This window comes from Rhinoderma darwinii, chromosome 3, assembly GCF_050947455.1.
Source record: "Rhinoderma darwinii isolate aRhiDar2 chromosome 3, aRhiDar2.hap1, whole genome shotgun sequence".
In the NCBI taxonomy this organism is placed as follows: domain Eukaryota; kingdom Metazoa; phylum Chordata; class Amphibia; order Anura; family Rhinodermatidae; genus Rhinoderma; species Rhinoderma darwinii.
The window spans coordinates 422,283,106-422,306,131 of record NC_134689.1 but is presented as its reverse complement, the minus strand read 5'-3'; the positions used below and the strand labels follow the sequence as shown (position 1 = coordinate 422,306,131).

The window sequence follows — 23,026 nt, the reverse complement described above, 5'->3', positions numbered from 1 at the left end:
AATTCAACAAATTACCATTTTAGTTCTCTTTACAACCTTTAAAATGTTTTGATCTCTGTTGTGCATCAAGTGATTTCGGCCTGACGAAGACGCAGGTTCCGCGTTGGAAAGCGTTGCCCTTCCCTTTGTACAATAAATCTACCTATCAGCATCACTCTGCTTACTCTTCCTTTTGAGTAGCGCTTTCGAACATCCAGTTTTTAACATATATTTTTTCAAAAATATATATTTTTTAAATTGCTGTTTACCCGCGGCACAATACAATTGATGCCGGTATCTGGATACTGAAAGCTGCAACCTTATTACAATACGGCCTACGTCTTTAAGCTGTACCTGCCAGTACAAGCTCCTATGGTGAATGTAACAAATTATTACTGCTATCCATTACTTTACCTATCAAGGTTTATTTTGCACTATGTGGCGCTGTGTATATTTTTCTCTTCTCAGACATCACAGTTTGTCTGTGGATCTAATATTTAGAGGGACATCACAGGAATATCGGAGGGGATTGCTGGCTTTAGGCACTCACAGGTAGAAATCTGATACTGACTAATATATACAGATATCTCAGTAGAGCACCTCCTCATCCCTTCCAAATACACTACACCTCGTATTTTGCCTTTTAACTGAAATGTTATGACTTGTCTCATCATGTCATTCTGGGGTATCAGTACTACACATCCCACACTGGCACCTAATCAGGCTGAAATCTTGGAGCAGGTAATACTGTGGGTAAGAAACTATTCTCAAACAAAATATTGATAGACAGTGGTGGATTAAGTAGACCATAGCCCTGGGCTGTTACCAAAATTTAGACCCCCCCTTCTCTACCGCCACCATGCTTTGCCGTGTCCATAGTGAACACCACCTTTCAGTACGAGCATTTAAAAATTGGTGTTATGATTCCCCTTGTCAAAGGGCTGTGTCCCTACATACTGATAGTGTCCAACCATCGCTGACAGCATCACACTGTGTAGGGACACATCCTCTTGACAAGGTGAATGGTAACACTTATTTTTCTATTAGTCTTCGATTACGCAAAGACATTTTGTGGAATAAAAGGATTTCCTATAGACGACATGTGTGAAGAGGCGACTGCACCTTTATAACTTCAGTAAATCCAGTGACTCACAGGTGACGTCTTCTTAAAAAGAAAATTGGGCTTCTCAGGTGTGTGCTCCTGGCTGCAAATTTAGCCCTTTATACGTCAATTTGATCCTCAGTTCACAAATGAGTGATGGAGAGGATGCGGTGAAGCGGGGGGATCTGCTCCACATGTGGTGGAAGTGCGACAGTCTTAAGCAATTTTGGGTGGAGGTCTTTGATCTAAAAGAGATGGCTACGGCACAGCAGATAACTCCGTGCCCTGAAACTGCCTTGCTGAATTTAACCCCTTTCCGACATCTGACGTGTATATATATATATATATATATATATATATATACACACGAAGCTGTTAGGACGGGGGGTTCCCGCAAACCACAGTACCATTACGGCACGGTGATAGTATGGGCTCAGAAACAAAGCCCACACCCTCACCGACGGGTGTCAGCTGTATGGTACAGCTGACACCCTGCTGTTACAGCCAGGACTGGAGCTAGTTTCCAATCCGGCTGATTAACCCCTCAAATGCTGTGTTCAATAGAGATCATAGCATCTGAGGGTTTTTTAGCCACCAGCACCCTAGTGATGCGATCTCTGGGGTGCTAATGGCTGCAATTGCAATCTAAGCCCTAATACTGGCCTCCCGGTCTGCTGGCTATGGAAGCGTCCGAGGTCCCGCTTGAAGGCGAGGAATAAAATGCTTCTGGGACCAATGGCAAGATGGTGCGGGCTCAGAAGCTGAGCCCACATTATCAGCAGCAGGTGATCATGTTACAGCTGACACCCTGTTGTAACATCAGGGACCGGAGCAAGCTCCAATGCCTGCCATTAATCCCTTCGATGCAGCAATCAAAAGCGATTGCTGCATCTTAGGGGTTTGAAGCAAATCGGCAGCCCTGCAATGCAATCGCAGGGCCGATTATGGCTGCTATGGTGACAGGAGGCCTAACAATGGCCTTCTGGTCTGCCATTATGGAAGCTAATTAGGCCCCACCCAAAGACAGAGCATAAGTGGCTTGCTGTCAATGAACGACTGTCTGTTCTGATACATTGCACTATATAGGTAGTGCAATATATTAGAAAATAATTCAGACAGTTTTTAAGTCCCCTAGTAAAAAATAAAATAAAAGTTTAAATAATAAAATAAAACACAACCGCCCTTTTTCACTTATTATGTCCTTTATTATTGAAGAAATAAATAAACCATAAATACTTGGTATCGCCGCGTCCGTAACGACCTGTACTATAAAAACATTATGTTATTTATCCCGCGCAGCGAACACCATAAAAAAACAAAACTAAAAACTAGAGATGAGCGAACCGGGAATACCGAACCCGGTTTCGGTCCGAACATCAGGAAAAGTTCGGTTCGCAGCGAATCTGAACTTCACCGGTTTCGGCCGAACCCGTTTTGACCGAACCCGGCTACATTTTGGCGCCTGCCATATGTTATATGTAAAATGGAGGATTTCACAATATCACCTGACATCAGGCTACCCCATAATGCCTTGCAAACGGATCTCCCAGCTAATCGGGAGGCAGCATAGGGTCGGGCTCAAGCCTGCAATAAAAGTCTATGCACGGAGCTCAGCGGCCAATTTACAGACAGGAGCTGTAGAAATAGCATCTCTGTGCAGTTAGGGAAAGCTTTAGGAATCTAAAAGCCAGAAATCCAGCAATCGAAGGGGCTCATCCACTACAGCGGGAGTCTACTCTACTCTCAACAATCAACATCCAAATTGAAATACAAATTCTCCATTTGCCAAGCCAGTGTGTGAATAAGCTTTTATAAGGGGCTCATCCCCGTTGCATGGGTTAACATAACAATCCAACTTGCAGTACAGGCAGCCTTTGTAGTACTACAACGCCCAGTATTCCCTGAGTGCACCGCAGCTGATAGAAATTCTCATTCATTGCCATTTGCCAAGCAAGTGTGTGAATAAGCTTTTAGAAGGGGCTCATCCCCGTTGCATGGGTTAACATAACAATCCAACTTGCAATACAGGCAGCCTTTGTAGTACTACAACGCCCAGCATTCCCTGAGTGCACTGCGGCGTTGTTGATAGAAATTCTCATTCATTGCCATTGGCCAAGCCAGTGTGTGAATAAGCTTTTAGAACGGGCTCATCTCCATTGCATGGGTTAACATAACAATCCAACTTGCAGTACAGGCAGCCTTTGTAGTACTACAACGCCCAACATTCCCTGAGTGCACCGCGGCTGATAGAAATTCTCATTCATTGCCATTTGCCAAGCCAGTGTGTGAATAAGCTTTTAGAAGGGGCTCATCCCCGTTGCATGGGTTAACATAACAATCCAACTTGCAATACAGGCAGCCTTTGTAGTACTACAACGCCCAGCATTCCCTGAGTGCACTGCGGCGTTGTTGATAGAAATTCTCATTCATTGCCATTTGCCAAGCCAGTGTGTGAATAAGCTTTTAGAAGGGGCTCATCCCCGTTGCATGGGTTAACATAACAATCCAACTTGCAAAACAGGCAGCATTTGTAGTACTACAACGCCCAGCATTCCCTGAGTGCGGCGTGGCGTGGCTGATAGAAATTCTCATTCATTGCCATTTGCCAAGCCAGTGTGTGAATAAGCTTTTAGAAGGGGCTCATCCCCGTTGCATGGGTTAACATAACAATCCAACTTACAATACAGGCAGCCTTTGTAGTACTACAACGCCCAGCATTCCCTGAGTGCACAGTGGCTGATAGAAATTCTCATTCATTGCCATTTGCCAAGCCAGTGTGTGAATAAGTTTTAGAAGGGGCTCATCCCCGTTGCATGGGTTAACATAACAATCCAACTTGCAATACAGGCAGCCTTTGTAGTACTATAACGCCCAGCATTCCCTGAGTGCACCGCGGCGTTGTTGATAGAAATTCTTATTAATTGCCATTTGCCAAGCCAGTGTGTGAATAAGCTTTTAGAAGGGGCTCATCCCCGTTGCATCCAACTTGCAATACAGGTAGCTGATGCAGCCTTTCTAGTACTACAACGCCCAGGGCCAGCATTCCCTGAGTCAGTGCACAGTGGCTGAGAGAAATTCTCATTCATTGCCATTTGCCAAGCCAGTGTGTGAATACGCTTTTAGAAGGGGCTCATCCCCGTTGCATCCAACTTGCTATACAGGCAGCTGGGGCAGCCTTTGTAGTACTACAACGCCCAGCATTCCCTGGGTCAGAGCACAGTGGCTGATAGAAATTCTCATTCATTGCCATTTGCCAAGCCAGTGTGTTAATACGCTTTTAGAAGGGGCTCATCCCCGTTACATCGAACTTGCAATACAGGCAGCTGAGGCAGCCTTTGTAGTACTACAAGTTCGCCCAGGGCCAGCATTCCTTGAGTCAGTGCACAGTGGCTGATAGAAATTCTCATTGCCATTTGCAAAGCCAGTGTGTGAATACATTTTTAGAAGGGGCTTATCCCCGGGGTTTTGATTCAACTTGCTGCACTCCAGCACAGCAGTAAAATGTCTGGTAAAAAAAAGGTTGTGAAAGGACAGGGAAGCGAAAAAACACCCATGCTATGTCCTCTTCCAGTCCAAATGTTGGATCTGTTGGTGCCAGACCCAGTACCAGCACTTGTGGCACAAGACATGTGCCCAGATCCACTAGTAGGAGCAGCCATGTGCCTGCTGGTAATAGTAGCAATATCAGCAAGCCAGACTTGTCCATCTCCTCCGGTGGGCGGGTTACTTTAGACAATACGGCCATTGTGGACTGGTTGGCTGGCTCACGGTCATCTCAGTAGGGAGACTCTGACGATCTGGCTTCAAGTCAGGTTTCGTTGGATTCCAGATCCTCTACAGTTCCTTCGCACAGTGACAGTAGTAATATGGGTATTTCTAGCGTTTCCATTCCATTATCTATGTCTATGTCTTCACTCCCCCTTCCTAGCGGGAAGCCATTTTTCCTGAAAGTCCTAAGAGACATCTCTTCGGGTGCAAAGGAAGATACTGAACAACATAGTGATGATGATTTGTTTTCCGCGAGTCAGCCAACGGAGTGTGTTGCGGCGGTGGTGGAGGTGGAAGCGGTGTCCGAGAAGCATAGCTGTGGTAGTGGCGGTGTTGGTGGTAGACGCAGTAATGAGGGGGGGCATGGAGCCCGCCATGATGTCACATCACATTCACAACACAGTGACAGAAGTGGCGGGGATGATGAGGAGGGCTATGATGATGTGGTTTTAGACAGGATGTGGCAACCGGGTGACGAGGTGATGACTGCGTCAGAGGAGGAGGGTAGTAGTGGCGGCACTGGCAGTGATAAATAGCCAAGCCGAGGTAGGGACAGAAGTCAATCTGCAAAACGTTGCAGCGGTAGGGTCAGCCCAGGAGACGGTGACGGCAACACTGATTCTACTGGTGTACGCTCCCGAAAAATCCTGCCAGACAAGGGGCAAGCTCGGGTGGTGGTGGTGGTGGTGGTGGTGGTGGTGAACGTGGTACTACCTCTTTACGGTACTCTGCCGTGTGGCAATTTTTCTGTACCTTCCCGGAGGACGAAAATATGGCACAGTGCCGTATCTGCAAGCAGAAAGTAAGGCGTGGACAGGGCAGCAATGTAGGAACTACCGCTCTATGTAAACACATGGAACGGCATCACAAGGCCATGTGGGACAATCGACATGCCCCACCATCATGTACATCTAATGAAGAACCCTCTGCCGCTGCTGCTGCTCCGAGTCCCTGTCATCTAAGTAGTAGCCAGGCCTTATCCACCATGTCATTGTCATCATCATCATCACTGTCCTCTAGTGCTCCTCCTACGTCCCTTCAGTTATCCATTACGGAATCGTTGTCCAATAAGCAACAATATATACCCAGTCATCCACTTGTCGTGCGGCTTAATTCACACCTGGCTAAGTTGTTGGTGGTGCAGTCGCTGCCGTACCACCTGGTCGACTCCGCCGGCTTCAAGCAATTGATGGCGTGCGCTCAGCCTAGGTGGCGAATACCTAGCCGCCATTACTTCTCCAAAACAGCTGTCCCTGCCTTGCACAAGCACGTGGAGGAAAAGGTGGGCCAGTCCTTGCAATTATCCGTGTGCAGCAGGGTACATGCCACCGTCGACACGTGGAGCAGCAACTATGGGCAGGGACAGTACATGTCTTTCACAGCCCACTGGGTCAATATTTTGCAGTCCGATGCACCACCGCAGCAATGCCAGGCATTACCACCTCCACGCTTGTATCTTTCTGGTTCAACTCCGGACACCAGGCGCCTACCATCCTCCTCCTCCTACTCCTCCTCCTTGCCCTCCTCAATGGAGGTCTTCCCATCCCCGACAGGACACAGCGTATCCTCCACTCCTCCTCCCTGCTCTTTTCATAGGTGCAAGATGAAGCACTACAACGCTGTCTTACACCTGCTGAGCCTGGATGAGAAAAGCCACACAGGGCAGGAGCTGCTGCTGTGCATCAAGGAGGAAATCGCACGCTGGCTGTCTCCTCTGAAACTCACACTGGGCAATGTTGTCTCTGATAACGGGAAGAACGTTGTGGCTGCACTGCGTCTAGGTCACCTGACACTCGCTCCTTGCATGGGACATGTGATCAATCTGGTCATAACACGCTTCTTAAAGTCATATGTTGGTTTGAAGGGTGTGCTGGCCATGTCCAGGAGGGTTTGTGTTCGCTTTACACGTTCGTATGCATTTAAGCACGCCCTCCTGGACTTGCAGCGTCAAAACAATCTCCCAGAACACAGCCTGATTTGCGACGTTCCAACACGCTGGACTTCCACCCTGCACATGTTGGACCGTCTGTACGAACAGCGGAAAGCCGTGAATGATTTCCTGATGCAGCAGACGGGCAGCATTTGGAGCCAGTGTAATTTCGAGCTCAGGCACTGGCAGCTGGTTAGAGACGCATGTCGCGTTTTAAAGGCCCCTTGAAGAGGCCACACGATTTGTGAGCCGTGACGCTGGCGGAATGAACGATGTTATGCCGCTGATATTAATTATGGAGCAAACGCTCACAGCGATGATTCAGCAAATGATGGAGGAAGGATCACATCTGGCTATGGATGTTGAGGAGGAGGAGGATGAGGATGAGGAAACAGGACCTGAAGAGGAGCTGGATTTGGAGATGGAATCACAGGAAGGGATAGGGGACGAGGCAGCCGCAGAACATGACAGTGATTGTGATGACGAGTCTGACGACGTCCTTGATGATGGACAACCATGGCAGTATGGGGTGGAGATGGAACCAACCGGGCCCTCTGAAACACTGGCCAGGATGGCGAGCTGTATGCTTTGTTACTTGCGCCCTGACTGTCGTATTGTTAGCATGAAGCAAAGAGATGAGTACTGGATAGCCACACTTTTAGACCCTCGGTATAAAGCCAGAATGGGGGAGTTTTTAGCGCCTTCCGAGAGGGAGGCAAAATTGGCTTATTATCGAGAGAAGCTATGCAGCTAGCTTGTCACGGCTTTCAAATGGCAAACACCTGCTGCAAGCATGTCTGACCGGGGGGCCACTTTCCGCTCCCCACTGTCTCATCGTTCCACCGCCTCTGGCAGAGCTACCTCTGCAATAGGCGGCAGCAGCAGCAGCCAATTCAGTTTGGAAAATATGATGACAACATTTTTACATCCAATACCCCGACCTGACACACATCGTAGTCACCAAAGGGATGTTCACCATCACCAGGTGCAGCACCTAAACAACCAGGTTCACTCGTACCTGGACTGTGCCCTTTCTCCGTCAGAAATCCTGATCCCAGACCCCATGGACTTCTGGGTGAGCAGATTGGATCATTGGCAAGAACTGGCCCAGTTTGCCATGGGTGTACTGTCTTGTCCACCCTCCAGTGTAGCGTCAGAGAGGGTATTCAGCGTCGCAGGGGGCTTCGTCACCCCTAAGCGTACAAGATTGTCCGCCAACAGCTTGGAAAATCTCACCTTTCTGAAAATGAATCAAGCGTGAATCGGTGAGGATTTTAAAACCCCTGTGCCTGATGCCACTAATTAGATCTGACAATGCTGTTGCTGCTGCCGCTGCCGCCTGCTACTGCCGCCTGCTACTACGGGATTCTGTCCTGTCCACTCTTTTTTTAATGTGCCGCTGTTGGTGCTGCTACTACTTCTACCACCAATCCACCCCCAGTGCCGTCTGCTACAAGCAGGCCTGCCCCACCACAGGGCTTTGTCCTGTGACTGTCGAGTGTCTTTTAATGTGCTGCTACTACTACTACCACCACCACCCTTGCTGTCCGTTGGCTACCTCTACTACCACCAATACACCTCCACTGCCGTCTGCTACAAGCAGGCCTGAGGCCTGCCCCACCACAGGGCTTTTTCCTGTGACTGTCCAGTCTCTTTTAATGTGCTGCTACTACTACTACTACTGCCACCCTTGCTGTCCGTTGGCTACCTCTACTACCACCAATACACCTCCACTGCCGTCTGCTACAAGCAGGCCTGCCCCACCACAGGGCTTTGTCTGTGACTGTCCAGTCTGTTTTAATGTGCTGCTACTACTACTACTACCACCACCCGTGCTGTCTGTTGGCTACCTCTACTACCACCAATACACCTCCACTGCCGTCTGCTACAAGCAGGCCTGAGGCCTGCTCCACCACAGGGCTTTGTCCTGTGACTGTCCAGTCTGTTTTAATGTGCTGCTACTACTACCACTACCACCCTTGCTGTCCGTTGGCTACCTCTACTACCACCAATACACCTCCACTGCTGTCTGCTACAAGCAGGCCTGCCCCACCACAGGGCTTTGTCCTGTGACTGTCGAGTGTCTTTTAATGTGCTGCTACTACTACTACCACCACTACCCTTGCTGTCCGTTGGCTACCTCTACTACCACCAATACACCTCCACTGCCGTCTGCTACAAGCAGGCCTGAGGCCAGCCCCACCACAGGGCTTTGTCCTGTGACTGTCCAGTCTGTTTTAATGTGCTGCTACTACTACTACCACCCTTGCTGTCCGTTGGCTACCTCTACTACCACCAATACACCTCCACTGCCGTCTGCTACAAGCAGGACTGCCCCACCACAGGGCTTTGTCCTGTGACTGTCCAGTGTATTTTAATGTGCTGCTACTACTACTACTACCACCACCACCCTTGCTGTCCGTTGGCTACCTCTACTACCACCAATACACCTCCACTGCCGTCTGCTACAAGAAGGCCTGGAGGGCTTGTGAAAAGCCATTGCTTGTTGCTTTTACATCCATGTATGGATGAACCCCGGCAGGCATCTGCCAATAAAAAGGGTAAATTTTTGGAGGGCTTGTCAAAAGCCATTGCTTGTTGCTTTTACATCCATGTATGGATGAACCCCGGCAGGCATCTGCCAATAAAAAGGGTAAATTTTTGGAGGGCTTGTGAAAAGCCATTGCTTGTTGCTTTTACATTACATCCATGTATGGATGAACCCCGGCAGGCATCTGCCAATAAAAAGGGTACATTTTTGGAGGGCTTGTCAAAAGCCATTGCTTGTTGCTTTTACATTACATCCATGTATGGATGAACCCCGGCAGGCATCTGCCAATAAAAAGGGTACATTTTTGGAGGGCTTGTGAAAAGCCATTGCTTGTTGCTTTTACATCCATGTATGGATGAACCCCGGCAGGCATCTGCCACCATAAAGGGTAAATTTTTTGAGGGCTTGTCAAAGCCATTGCTTCTTCTTTTACCACCTTATATGTATGAACCCTGGCAGGCATCAGCCACCTAAAATGGTTAATTTTTGTACCTTTTTTAACAATGCATTAAGCACACAACATGCACAAGTGCAGTGGTTTCTGTTAGTTATCACCGTGTCCCATCCGTTTTCCTATAGCCATACATGTTGGCACAACTTTGACACTAACTTTGCCTTAAAGACAGCTCAAAAGTACTTGGATACACTCATGGGTGACCTAAGAGTGTTATACAGGGCTTCTAGGGCTTTTAAACAGTGTTATACACGATTTTTAGGGGCTTTCTTGTATTACAGGTTCGGTCAGAACTAGTTCGGTCCGAATCAAACTTTTTCATGAAATTCGGCGAACCAGCCGAACCGAACATTTCATAAGTTCGCTCATCTCTACTAAAAACCAATGCCAGAATTGCTGTTTTTTGGTAACTTTGATTTGCAAAAAATTAAAAATAAAAATTAAAAATTACAAATAAAAAGTGATCAAAAAGCTGCATGTATCCAAAAATGCTACCTATAAAAAGCTTGTCTCTCAAAAAACAAGCCCAAATACAGCCCTGTCAAAGAAAAAATGTAATCAAAAATAGATATTGGGATGCACTCCTCAATCAATTGGCGTGGTGCTAGTAAGGTAGGGACGAGAATCCCACAATATTGAAAATATACAACCCCAGCACTCACAGAGGTACGCAAAAGATCCAGATGCAAACAAATTTAAGTTTTATTGCAACAAAAGATGGTAAAGTTGAGGTGGAAAGCGACTTGGTATACCAAGTCGCTTTCCACCTCAACTTTACCATCTTTTGTTGCAATAAAACTTAAATTTGTTTGCATCTGGATCTTTTGCGTACCTCTGTGAGTGCTGGGGTTGTATATTTTCAAAGAAAAAATGTAAACATAATGGTTCTCACAACATGGCGACAGAAAAAATACAGACTTTTTACAGAAGTAATTTTATTGTGCAAAAAGTTGTAAAACATAAACATGTGCTATAAACTAGCATGTAATTTATAACGCATGGTGAACGCTGTGTATATGTATATATATATATATATATATATATATATATATATATGTATATATATATATATATATATATATATATACACTGTATATGCAGTTTTTTGGTCCCATGCCTCCCAAAAAATAGGATAAAAAGTGATCAAAAAGTCGCATGTACCCCAAAATGGTACCAATAATAATTACAGCTCATTCCGCAAAAAAACAGCCCTCATACCACTACAATTTTATGAAAAAATAAAATAAGTTAAGGCTCCCATAAGTCAGGGAAAAAAAAATATGCAGTTGTGCAGGCCCGAGGGGAAGGGTTTTTTCTGTTTCAAGATGCGATTTATCTGGGTCCTAAAATTAGGGAACCAGGAAGGGGAGGGCCCAAACATATCTGCTGGAAGCGAGGGCGGCCGTATTATACCAGGATAACACTTCCCAGCAAAATTCTGCAATCTGCAAAGGTGCAGAGCGTGGACCAAAAGGGGGATAATAAAGGACATTTATCAGTGCGACACCATCCTGTGCAGAAATGATTCTTCACAGCATAACACACATCTATGGATTATTATTATTATTAATTTTTTATTGCTTCTTTTTACCCTATTATTATACCACCTGACTATGCCCCTGATGTACTCCGCACAGCTTACATGTACCCCCACATTATAAACTGAAATACCAGTAAAACTCTAAACAGAACTACTACCAACAAAATCTGCGCTCCAAAATCCAAATGGCGATCCCTCCCCTCTGAACCCTACAGCGTGCCCAACAGCAGTTTACTACCACATATATGGCATTGCCATACCCGGGAGAACCCATTTAACAATTTTCAGGGTGTGCCTCCAGTGGCACAAGCAGGGAACGACATATTTGCCACTGAAATTACATATCTAGGGAAAAAAATAGAATTTTTACTTTGCACCATCCGCAGCGCAATCCTTTATAGAACAGACTAGTGAGGTCAAAATACTCACTACAGCCCTTAATAAATGCCTTGAGGGGTGTAGTTTCCAAAATGGGGTCACTTCTCAGAGGTTTCTTTTATTATTTCACATCAGAGCCTCCACAATTGGGAACCAATATTTTGAAAGTTGCCAAATTAGGCCTCATTTTCGCAATGTACTCTTTCACTGATAAGCTCTGTCGAATGTCCAAGCAAAAGATTAGGGCCACATGTAGGGTGTTCCTAAAACTAAAATTTCTGTAAAAAAAAAAAATAACACTGTAAATAATACAGTCAAACATTGTAAATTAAATCACCACAGACACAGTGCCCCTGTAGATGGTGCCCCATATAAAGCACCCTGTAGATAATGCCTGTTAGAGCCCCTTGTAGGTAATGCCACTAAGAGCCACCTATAAATCGTGCTCACTGTAGATAGTACTCCCCATAAAGTTCCCTGTAGATAGTTCCCCCATAGAGCCACTTGTATATAGTACCCCCTGTAGATAGTGCCCCATATAGAGCCCCTGTAAACAGTGGCCCTCATAGTGCTCTCTGTAGATAGTGCCCCTCATTGAGTCCCCTGTAGATAGTGCCCCCATAGAGCCCCCTAAAGATAGTACTCCCCATAGAGTACCATGTATATAGTGCCCCCATATATTTAACCCTGTAGTTAGTGCCCCCAAAGTGCCCCTTGTTAATAATGCACCCTGTAAATAGTGCCTCCAAAGAGTTCTCTAAAGATAGTCCCACCCGTAGAGTCCCGTATAGATAGTGCCCTTCATAGAGCCCCCTGTAGATAAGGCCCTTTAGAGTCCATTGTAGATAATGCTCCTCAGAGCCCCCTAAGGATAGTGCCCCCTGTAGATAATGCTCCCAATAGAGTACCCTGTAGGTAGTGCCCCCCCAAGAGCCCCCTGTACATAATGTCCCTGAAGATATTACCCCTGTAGATAGTGCCCCCTGTAGATACTGCACCAAGACTGCCCACTGAAAAAAGACAAATACATTACATGCTCACCTGTTCTTATATCTGTGTTGTCCTCCAGCAACGAAGGCTTTGTCAAAGACCAGGCCTCTTCCAGCAGAACAGCGTAGGCGGTGCAATGACGTAATCTCGCCGCCTGCATCATTAGTAAAGTGCTGATTAATAGTTCCTGTGCCGTGGCCAGCGCTAGACTAATCAATTGTATCAGCTTCCTAAGGATGTAGAAACAATTGAGTGAAGGGAAACGGTTCCGGGTCCTGCTTCTCCCCGGGTTTTACAAACCGGCTGTATTTTTAACCACTGGTTTGGGAGAATTGAAACAAACCGGCCAGATCCCAAAGGCCCCCTGGGAGTCCCAGGCTTCGGGCGGCCGCCCAGTCTGCCCCAATGGCGATCCTCCATTGTTGATAGGACTGGAGACTCTTAGGCAACGTGGAAAACATCGATTTCTTTCTCACTATTGAGTTTTTTTGTACACTGTAAAAAATTAATTCTAATGGTACCTGGAAACCATCAATCAGCATGCTGACTGCTGTTGTTGCACCTTATAATGACTATTTTTCTTTCAGCTAGGACCCGTCTGAATCGCAGCACAGATCATCAGCACATGTACATCTGAAACATCCAGTCTGATCAATATGTATCTGCTGTGAGGTACACAGCCTGGACTTTAGACTGATACATGTAATCTGCTCTGACACATTGTAACAAACTCAGGAGAGTGGCTAAACTGTCTAGACAACAGGACAGGTTTGCAGATAGGCCCTTTCAATGACAGCAAGCAGAGATCTTGGAAATGGTGAGAAAATGGAACACAAAATAAATGAATAAATAAATAAATAGCAAAGTCACCCTAATGTAAACATAAATATGCCCCAATAGGGCATATAGACAGGGGCTGTCCTGATCTGACATAAGGCAAGATTCACAGATGAAGTACCACTGCAAAAAAAAACAACACATGGTATTTATATAAGGTTTTGTTGCAATCGTGCTTCTCTTATGGAAAACTGCAAAAAACATTTTCATTTGTTGTTTTACATGTTGCATTTTTACCCATTGATGTAAGGTAATTATAATCTGGAGTGTCTTGAATTAAAATTATAAATCCAAATTCAAAGATTTTTTTTAAATCCCAGAAAACTACAATAACGGATTTTTCCCATCATTCAACTTTATCAGTAAGGAGGAGAATGAAGCAAGAAAAAACATTTCATAAAGCCTCATTCACACGTCCGTGTTATAGATCTGAGTTGATCCTTAATAAGTCAACCAAAAAAGTCTATGGGTCCAGACTGTACACCTCCAAATTCATACAGAGATTTATTTCTCATGAACTCATATGAATAAAGTAAGAAACAAATTCTGATTTTTTCCATTGCGTGCTGTATTACGCATGCCTAGAAGCAGTGTGCTCACTGAGGGACCATATGGTGGCACGAGAAGAACCTACTGATCCATAGTATGGCACTGCGGTGGACTGGGCCACCAGAGAACCAGAGGATCCTCCGATAAACACTAAAATGGATCCACTGGTCCAGCAGAAGACAGTCCCTTTTGGAGCCAACTACTTGCCCCATAGGGATTATACATTATAGAATTATTGACAAATAACCTATGAGACCTTATTGATGATATGTCTTGTGTGTACAATGACTTAGACTACAACGCAAATAAAAGTGGACAAACTCATGATGGAGGGATTTTCTCTGACTAAATTCCTCAATAGTTTTCATCTTAACCGGCCTAATATACAAATAATACAGATCTGTATGTATCATAGGTGGAATTTTTTTTTTAAAAAGTTATAATTACAATAAACACTTTTTTTTTATTTTACCTTATTAAATAAATATTGCAAAACTGTCAATCACAAACATATTTGGTATCTCCATAAATGTAAAAACCCAAACAAAACAGCGAACACATCATTTATGGTGATCGGTAAATGTCGAAAATAAAAGTGTCTCAATTGTTTGTTTGTTTTTCTGCATTTAACCCATAATAAAAGTAATAATTTTAATTAAACATTTACTTATCTACATGGCAAAATGGCACCTTCAGCTCTTCCTGCCAAAAACAGGACCTCATACAGCTAAGGTGACATAAAAAGTTATGGTTATTATGGCAATGAATATGGGAAGACAATGAATATAAGCGGACAATATATCTGAATAGCAGAGCCGCTCACCATTCCTGGAAATGAAACCAGTGCCATAGGTCTCAATAAACACAAGCGGAATACGCTCGATCCTTATACACATGGGCAGGTCCGGCGGACATCCCTGACACCGTTCATTTGATTACCAGGTAAATATTCTTCTCCCATACCACATTCATGTTTGTCTCTATCTTCTCCGGTATTTTATGGTATGGTCTATTACCACATCCCCCCTCCATCATAGGGCATGTTCCTTATTACAACAGAGCTTTGCCTGTCTAGCCCGGCTTACTCAGCCATCAATATTGTTACAATAAGATTCATTGTTTGTAACCTATGACTTATTTACTCTACTTTATAGGTAGTTTGTAACCAATACCGAGACGCTATTACTTAGGATATAGAATTTATATGAATGTGCCCTAGGTGACACAGATTGATACCTTTTAATCTATGACGTTGTCAGGGATCATAAGCCTGTATATTGTTTGCAAAAACATTATTGCTTTATATCAGTATATTCCACAAAGATTTGTAAATGAAACAAGATGGAACCTGTATGAGGAACACGCCTATGGAGACACCGCCACTGGAATGCAAGAGGAGTGTACAGAAGAACTTACAGCTGAATAGAGCCAATAGGGCTTAAGCACGTCCCACATCTCTAGGGAGGAAACTTTTGTGTTTCTTTGTTCAATAAAAATTTAGTCTTTACTTCCTACTTCACTGAGGGAGGATCTCTACCACCATTTGTCTGTTTGGTACATATCTTCCATGCATGCCCTCAGTTTCCATTTTACAGAGGTGGCTATTCGGTGTGAAATAACAGGGAGAAGGAAGTTTGCCCTGACAATGTTATCCATTCATCTAAAAAAAAATTTATAATTTTGTATATTTTTTCTATCTCTTGTTGTTAATGTATACTGCTGTTGCACTGTATTCATGCTCGTCAACACTTTTTCTTCTTTTTTCAGCGACAGTGACAAAGGCCGTGTATTGACTGAAACGTCTTACCAAGTCGCTCATTATTATTTCTATATATTATCAAGCAGCCATTTGTGCTACAATAAAATATGTTCACACGCAAATGTAAAATACGTCTGTAATTACGGAGCTCTTATCAGGCGAAAACATATCCTGAATTTCAGACGTTTTTGCAAGTGCACACGTTTTTCGTGGCATCCATTACGGACGTAATTGGAGCTGTTTTTCAATGGCTCCAATTACGTCCCAAGAAGTGACATGCACTTCTTTGAGGCGGCCGTCTTTTTTTAAAAAAAGCCTGCCTGCACAGAACACCGTAAGACCCATTGAAGTCAATGTGCAGATGTTTGCCGATGGTTTGGAACCGTTTTTTTCGGCCGTAATTCCAGGCGAAAAACACCTGAATTACATCCATAAATAGTGCGCGTAAACATACCCTTACAGTCATGGTTCCTTAATAGATTAGGGCTAAGCCCACAAGCTGGGCAATGATGGGGATTCACTGCTATTGTCCTCCATGATCAGATCTATCCTGGTGACAAAGGTGCAAATTCTGATAATAGAAGTATTGCAGAGTATGCAAACTTGTAACTTGCTATTAGTTGTCCCGAACTATCATGCATCATTTGTAGTATGATGGTGCTATATAAGTAATAGGAAACACATTATAATACTTAAAAAAATATTTTGCATTTCATTAGTTATATCCATTCAAAAATTCCCCAAAATTAAAATATGCAATATAAATTCAATACTGCAATAGTTCAGTTTATGAGACAGGTACCATAGTAAAAACAGACAATATAGTGATGCCTACCAAGGGCACGTTAGCTTTAGAACTGATAAAGCAATGGAAGAAGGTGGCTTGGTCTGATGAATCACATTTTCTTATCATGATGTAGATGGCCTGGTGCTTGTGTGTCGCTTACCTACGGAAGAAATGGCCCAAGGATGAACTATGGAAATAAGACAAGCTGGCAGAGGCAGTGTAATGCTCTGGGCAATGTTCTACTGGGAAACCTTGGGTCCTGGAATTCACGTGGATGTTACTTTGACATTAACAGTACAACCTATCATGCAGACCAAGTACTCCTCCTTCTTGGCAATGATATTCCTTTATGGCAGTGGCCTAGACAGCACGAGGGGGAAACACACATTATTAGGCACACACATTATTAGAGTGTTTTTATGGCGGTCACTAACAGGCTTTATTCCGATGCAATAACCTTTTTACGGCGCTGCATCGGAATAAATAAACAAAGCAGGGAGCCGTTGAATCTCCCTGCTCTCAGCTGCCAGATGTAGCTGAGGGCTGGGGGCATCCCTGCTCGAATGGGTGAGATTGATATTAGTATCGATCTTACTCGTTTAACCTCTCAGATACGGCACTCAATAGCGAGTGCCGCATTTGAGTGGTTTTGGAGAGAGGGAGGGAGCACCCTCTCTCTCCCACCGGCACCCGGTGATAAGATGGCCGAGTGTCTGTCTTTTATGGCAATAAATGCCCCCAGGTCTGCCTGTAGTGTATGCTTTATTATTAAAAAACAATATAAAGTAAAAAAAGTCACAGATATTAGGTATCGCCGCGTCCGTAACGACCCCAACTATAAACTTATTACATCATTTAACCCGCACGGTGAACGTCGTAAAAAATAAAATAAAAGAAAACATTCAAAAATTGTTGTTTTCTTTGAATCCAGCCTTAAATAAAATGTGATAAAAAGTGATCAAAAGTCGCATCTACTCCAAAATGGTACCGCAAAAAAAAAGCCCTCACACAAGTGCTTCAGCAAAAAAAAAGTTATGGCTCTTGAAATATGGAGACACAAAAACTAATAATTTAAAAAAAAAATTGTTTTCACTGTGTAAAAGTAGTAAAACATACAAAATCTATATAAATTTGGCAATTTCCACATCCCGCTGAATAAAGTTATTGTATTATTTATACCACACGGTAAATGGCGTAAATTTAGGACGCAAAAAAGTGTGGCGAAATTGCATTTTTTTTCTATTCCCCCCCCAAATAAAAGTTAATAAAAGTTAATCAATAAATTATATGTGCCCCAAAATGGTGCTATTAAAAATTACAACTTGTCCCGCAAAAAAACAAAACCTTATACAGCTATGTTGATGCAAAAATAAAAAAGTTATAGCTCTTTGAATGAGACGATGGAAAAACGTAAAAAATGGCTTGGTCATTAATGTCTAAAATAGGCTGGTCATTAAGGGGTTAATGCAGGGGTGGGATCCTTGTGTGTGCGGCACATTTACATATTGCAACCGCTTTTGGTAGCCTCCAATAGTTGCAATATAAGATCTTTATGATTTATATATTTACCTGTAGAAGTTACCATGCCTCTATTTTCCCATTGTTGAGCATAATTGGCTATCCAACTTCTGCAGAAGTTGGTCATACCAAAAAAGGACATAATTTGTCATTTTGTCAGAGGTTTCGGTATTAGGCGTGTTACTGACTTTCTTCCTTCATTTAGATGCTTATCTTCTTGGGATAAATTATATCCCACGTATCGAACTGTATTTTGCCAAAGTTGTAGTTTGCTTCTATTTACTTTGTGGGCTTGATCACTTAAGAACCATAGCAATACTTTTGTATCTGCCTTGCTGTCTTCTACTGTGGGTGATGCCATTAAAATGTCATCTACATACAGAAGTATCTGACTACCATTTGGAGGTTCAAATCGGGCCAAATTTGCAGACATGGCTTGTGAAAATATGGTTAGAGATTCACAATACCCTTGAGGAATTCTGGTAAATGTACACCTTTTCTCTTGGTAAGTAAAAGCAAACCAAAACCGGTGATCTGGATGTACAGGAATACTTAAAAATGCATTACTTTTATCAATGACAGTGAAAAACTTGTTTTCTGGTAATAGTTCATTTAAAAAAAGTATGTGGGTCGGATACTGTAGATGCTCGGGGCATTACTGCTTTGTTTACTGCTTGCAGGTCTAGGATCATTCTCCATCCTACAGAAGAGGAGCCATTTTTACAGAAAACAAAGGAGTATTGCATGGAGAATCTGGACAGGGGACAATTATTCCTGAGGCCAATAGATCCTTTATCATTGGTTGTTATACCCTTTTCTGCTTCAGATTTCAGGGGATATTGTCTCTGATGTGGCCTAAAGGTAGATTTAGGGGTAATCATTACATATTCTACTCCTTTCATTAGACCCACGTCCACAGGTCCTTGGCAACACAAGGACTCAGGGTATTCCCTGAGTTCTCTATCTTGTTCTAGTAATAATTGTTGCATATCAGCTAGAATCTGTAGGTTTTATGGTGTCTGGTGTGGTTTCCTGTAATGTGAGAGTTTCAGCTATGGCTTTGGTTACTGGCCATGTCTCAGGCCAGTTTGAAAAGAAGTCAGTACATACGAGGACATATTCATATACACCTACCTTGGGTAGCTGTATGTAGTCCACCTGCAGTTGCTGGAACGGTTAATCAAGGCGAGGCATGTTCTTACTGGGTGTCTTTGTCAATTTACCGGATTTGTGTCTGGCGCATGTCAGGCAACCCTATACATGTCGAGCAGCTGCGTTCTGAAATCCAGGGGCAAACCAGTGTTGTAACACTCTGCTACTCATGGCTCCTTTCGAGGTGTGAACTGTGGAATGTGCTAGGGTGCATATCATTGGAAAAGGGCTACGTGGTAAGCACGTTCTGCCCTTTACAAGCCATGGCTCTCCTTTCGCCTCTGACAGCTCCTGTCTCCTGACACAATTTCTATACAGGGGCCAGCGCTTGGGTCTGGAAAGCACACAGCAATTCCTTCATGTCTCGGCCCACTTCTTGAACTACCAACACAGGGAGGGTTGCAGCTGCTTTTGCTGCTTAGTCAGCCTGTGCATTTCCTTTCACTTCAGGGGTGTCTAATCTTGTGTGCGCTTGCACTTTAATTATGGCTACCTCTGTAGGTAATGCTAGTGCCTCAAGTAGTTATTGTACTGCATCAGCATTTTTTATTGGTTTGCCTGCTAAAGTCAGAAAGCCCTTGCTCCCCTTATTCTGACATAATCATGTGTGACTCCAAAGGTGTACCTTGAGTTTGTATAGACGGTCACCCTTTTACCTGTGCCCAAGTTACATGCTTCTGCGAGTGCCATGAGTTCTACCTCCTGGGCAGAGCTGCTGGAGGCCAGTGACTTTTGCAGCACTGTCTTACCTTCCTGGATTATTGCAAATCTGGTTTCTGAAATGTCCTGTCTGCTCATTGCAGTATCTGGATCCATCTACAAAATACTGAATATCATAGTTAGTCAAAGGTACATTAGTGACACCTGGTAACTATTGGGCTTCAAGTTGCATTCAACTTGGACAATCATGCTCATGTTCCATATCAAAGAAGACATTGTCATTTGCAAGTTTGTACATTAAGGGTCTGGCATCCCCCCCTTCCCCTCCTTTCTCTACAACCATAGGCATAGTGATGGTTGTGTGGAATTGGATGGTCTTGAACAACAGTAAACCTGGAGGGAGTATGAGGCAATACACCAGCAGATTGTAATGACAGGGTAGGGAGACAGACAGGTGAGCCCTAATCTACCCACCACTCAGTCCCTGCCTACTTGCAACGACCCGTCCTAAGCGAAGGGGTACAACTGGGCGACGGTCCCTACGCTCAGTAAGTGCAAGACAGACAAACAGACAAGGGTACACAGAAGCTAGGGAAACGGGGGCAGCTGCCCACGGAGATACCGTGAGCAACAAGAGTAGTGAATGAGCCGAATCAAACCAGGAGAGAACGAAGTACAAAACGCTGAGCAGGAGAGTGAGCAATTCTCTTGTGGTCATATTCCTCAATATACTCCCTTGCTTTATTGCACTATGTGGCGCCGTGTCTCCTTTTTATCTTCCTAATTTAGAGCAGGAGAATGGTCAGAAAGCCAAGGTCAATAACAAGCAGAGGATGAGTAGTACAAGCAGCAGCAGCAAGCCAGGAAACAAGCATACAAGAATAACAGGCAAAGGAGGAACAGGAAAGGCAGGTATAAATAGACAGTGGGCAGGAGCTAACTCCGTCTGGCCAGGCTGTGATAGGCTCTCCTACTCCTAAGCCTGCCATCCTGACTGGTGGAAGATGGAGTCAGTCTCACAGACATAGGAGCAGGTGCAGACTGATTGCCCACGGGCGTCGACACAGAAGCTGTGTCTGGCAAATCCTTTACACAGATAGGCAATGATCAAGGAAAACAACAATGGGCTTACAAGGTTGTAATGTGTCCCTGGATACTTTGCAACCTATATGGGAGAGATACAACAATACTGAGACTGTTTCCAGAGCACATATTTCAACGGACATACAACACAAAAACAAATCATAAACATATTGCAATAGACAAGTAGTGGAGTATTTGAAGGACCACTTATCCAACAGCTCTTTCATTATACGGGTGAAAATACCAAGGGAATTTGCTGCACCTTGGGGAAGCACCATCCAGGCATACTGTGTGCCTCTATGTGTGAAGGCAAAATATTGGTAACAATCCGAAGACAGAGGGACAGAGAAAAACGGGGTATTACAGGGAGACACAATGGGAGTTATCAGTTTATTCCCTAATAACTTAGCAATCCATCATTTATGCAGACCGTGCTTGTTGTAATATTTAAATTGAGAGAGAGAGACAGAGATAGCAAGGCTTTTTACATTCCTTCTAACATTCTCACACACTGCATTCAGCTGCTGCCCCCACTCCCCGCCTTTTTCTTCCCTTTTCTTGTAGAATGATAAGCTTCAGCGATCCAAAATGCTGAAAGGAAACTACATTTCTGCTATATTTATAACCTAACTTTACACAGTTCACTGTAATTATTTAAACCTCATAGATAAGGTACATAAAAAAACAAAACAGTCTTTTTAATCAACCTGGTTATTCAGTACATTAGCCATATTAACAAATGAAAGCCTATATAGCCAAGTATGCAAAACAAAATAATTTGGAACACAATTTGAGGTATACCCATCAGCCATCCTGCAATTCCCTTTAACTAATTATTTGCTTTTAAGAAAGAAAAAGTATGATTCCACCAGGAGTCTTTGTTAACCTCGTGTTCTTGTAGCCACTTTTCTCTGAAATCAGCTATTTTTGTTAGACTAGCTTTAACACATAGGTTGCCCACAGAATCAATATAATGGCACCTTTATATAATATTATTAATATTATTATTTTTTTTATTATTATTATTATTATTACCACCTTTCTCTTTATTTCCTATCTTCCTGTTTGTTTCTTTCTTTTGTGCCTCATTTAACCTTATTTTTGCACTAGTTAGACCATATTTTCTTTAATCTTTTTCACTGCAACCCTCAATATCCTTTACTAACTTTTGACATGCAATGAGACTTAGTTTATTAGTGAAACTAAATTAATTTTTCCATTTACCTACATACTTGATACTTTCTGGGTCAATTTTGTGCATATATTTCATATCACCTACTAAACCTTCATTTTTCTGACAACAGCAGAAATAACCACATCATGAAGCTTTTTTACATTCCCCATAGCCCTTTTGTTTACTTTTTTAAAGATGAAATCCTTGCTTCAAGACCTTTAGTTCAGCTAATGTTGTAAAGGTCTTCAAGGTGGCCTTGATTTTGTGGACACCTTACTATACTGTCTTTGTGTACATATAGTCTGCCTTCTTCAAAATAATAAAAAGGAATGCCTATTATTGTCTGAACATCTGTAAGTACATGTATGTTTAACCTAAAAACTTTAACCCCTTCAGGACACAGCCTGTTTTGGCCTCGTGGACACAGATGATTTTTTCAAATCTGACATGTGTAACTTTATGTGATAATAACTCCGGAATCCAAGCGATTCTGAGATCGTTTTCTCATGACATATTGTACTTTATGTTAGTGAAAAACTTTGGTCGATAAATTCAATATTTATTTGTGAAAAAAAACTAATTTTAGTGAAAATTTGCAAATATTTGCATTTTTCGAAATTTAAATGTATCTACAGTGAAGTAAATAAGTATTTGATCACTTGCTGATTTTGTAAGTTTGCCCACTGTCAAACACATGAACAGTCTAGAATTTTTAGGCTAGGTTAATTTTACCAGTGAGAGATAGATTATATATATAAAAAAAAAGGAAATCACATTGTCAAAATTATATATATTTATTTGCATTGTGCACAGAG

The 23,026-nt window shown here is 43.3% G+C and overlaps 1 protein-coding gene across 1 annotated transcript in view; it reads right to left on the bottom strand.

Moving 5' to 3' along the window:
- The window catches only part of LOC142750618 (olfactory receptor 10AG1-like), a 56,169-nt gene that overhangs the window by 25,786 nt on the left and 7,357 nt on the right, over positions 1-23,026 (bottom strand). The window contains exon 2 of the mRNA XM_075859613.1: positions 12,744-12,922. Coding sequence (XP_075715728.1) covers positions 12,744-12,922 — 179 coding nt within the window. The remainder of the gene's footprint in view (positions 1-12,743; positions 12,923-23,026) is intronic.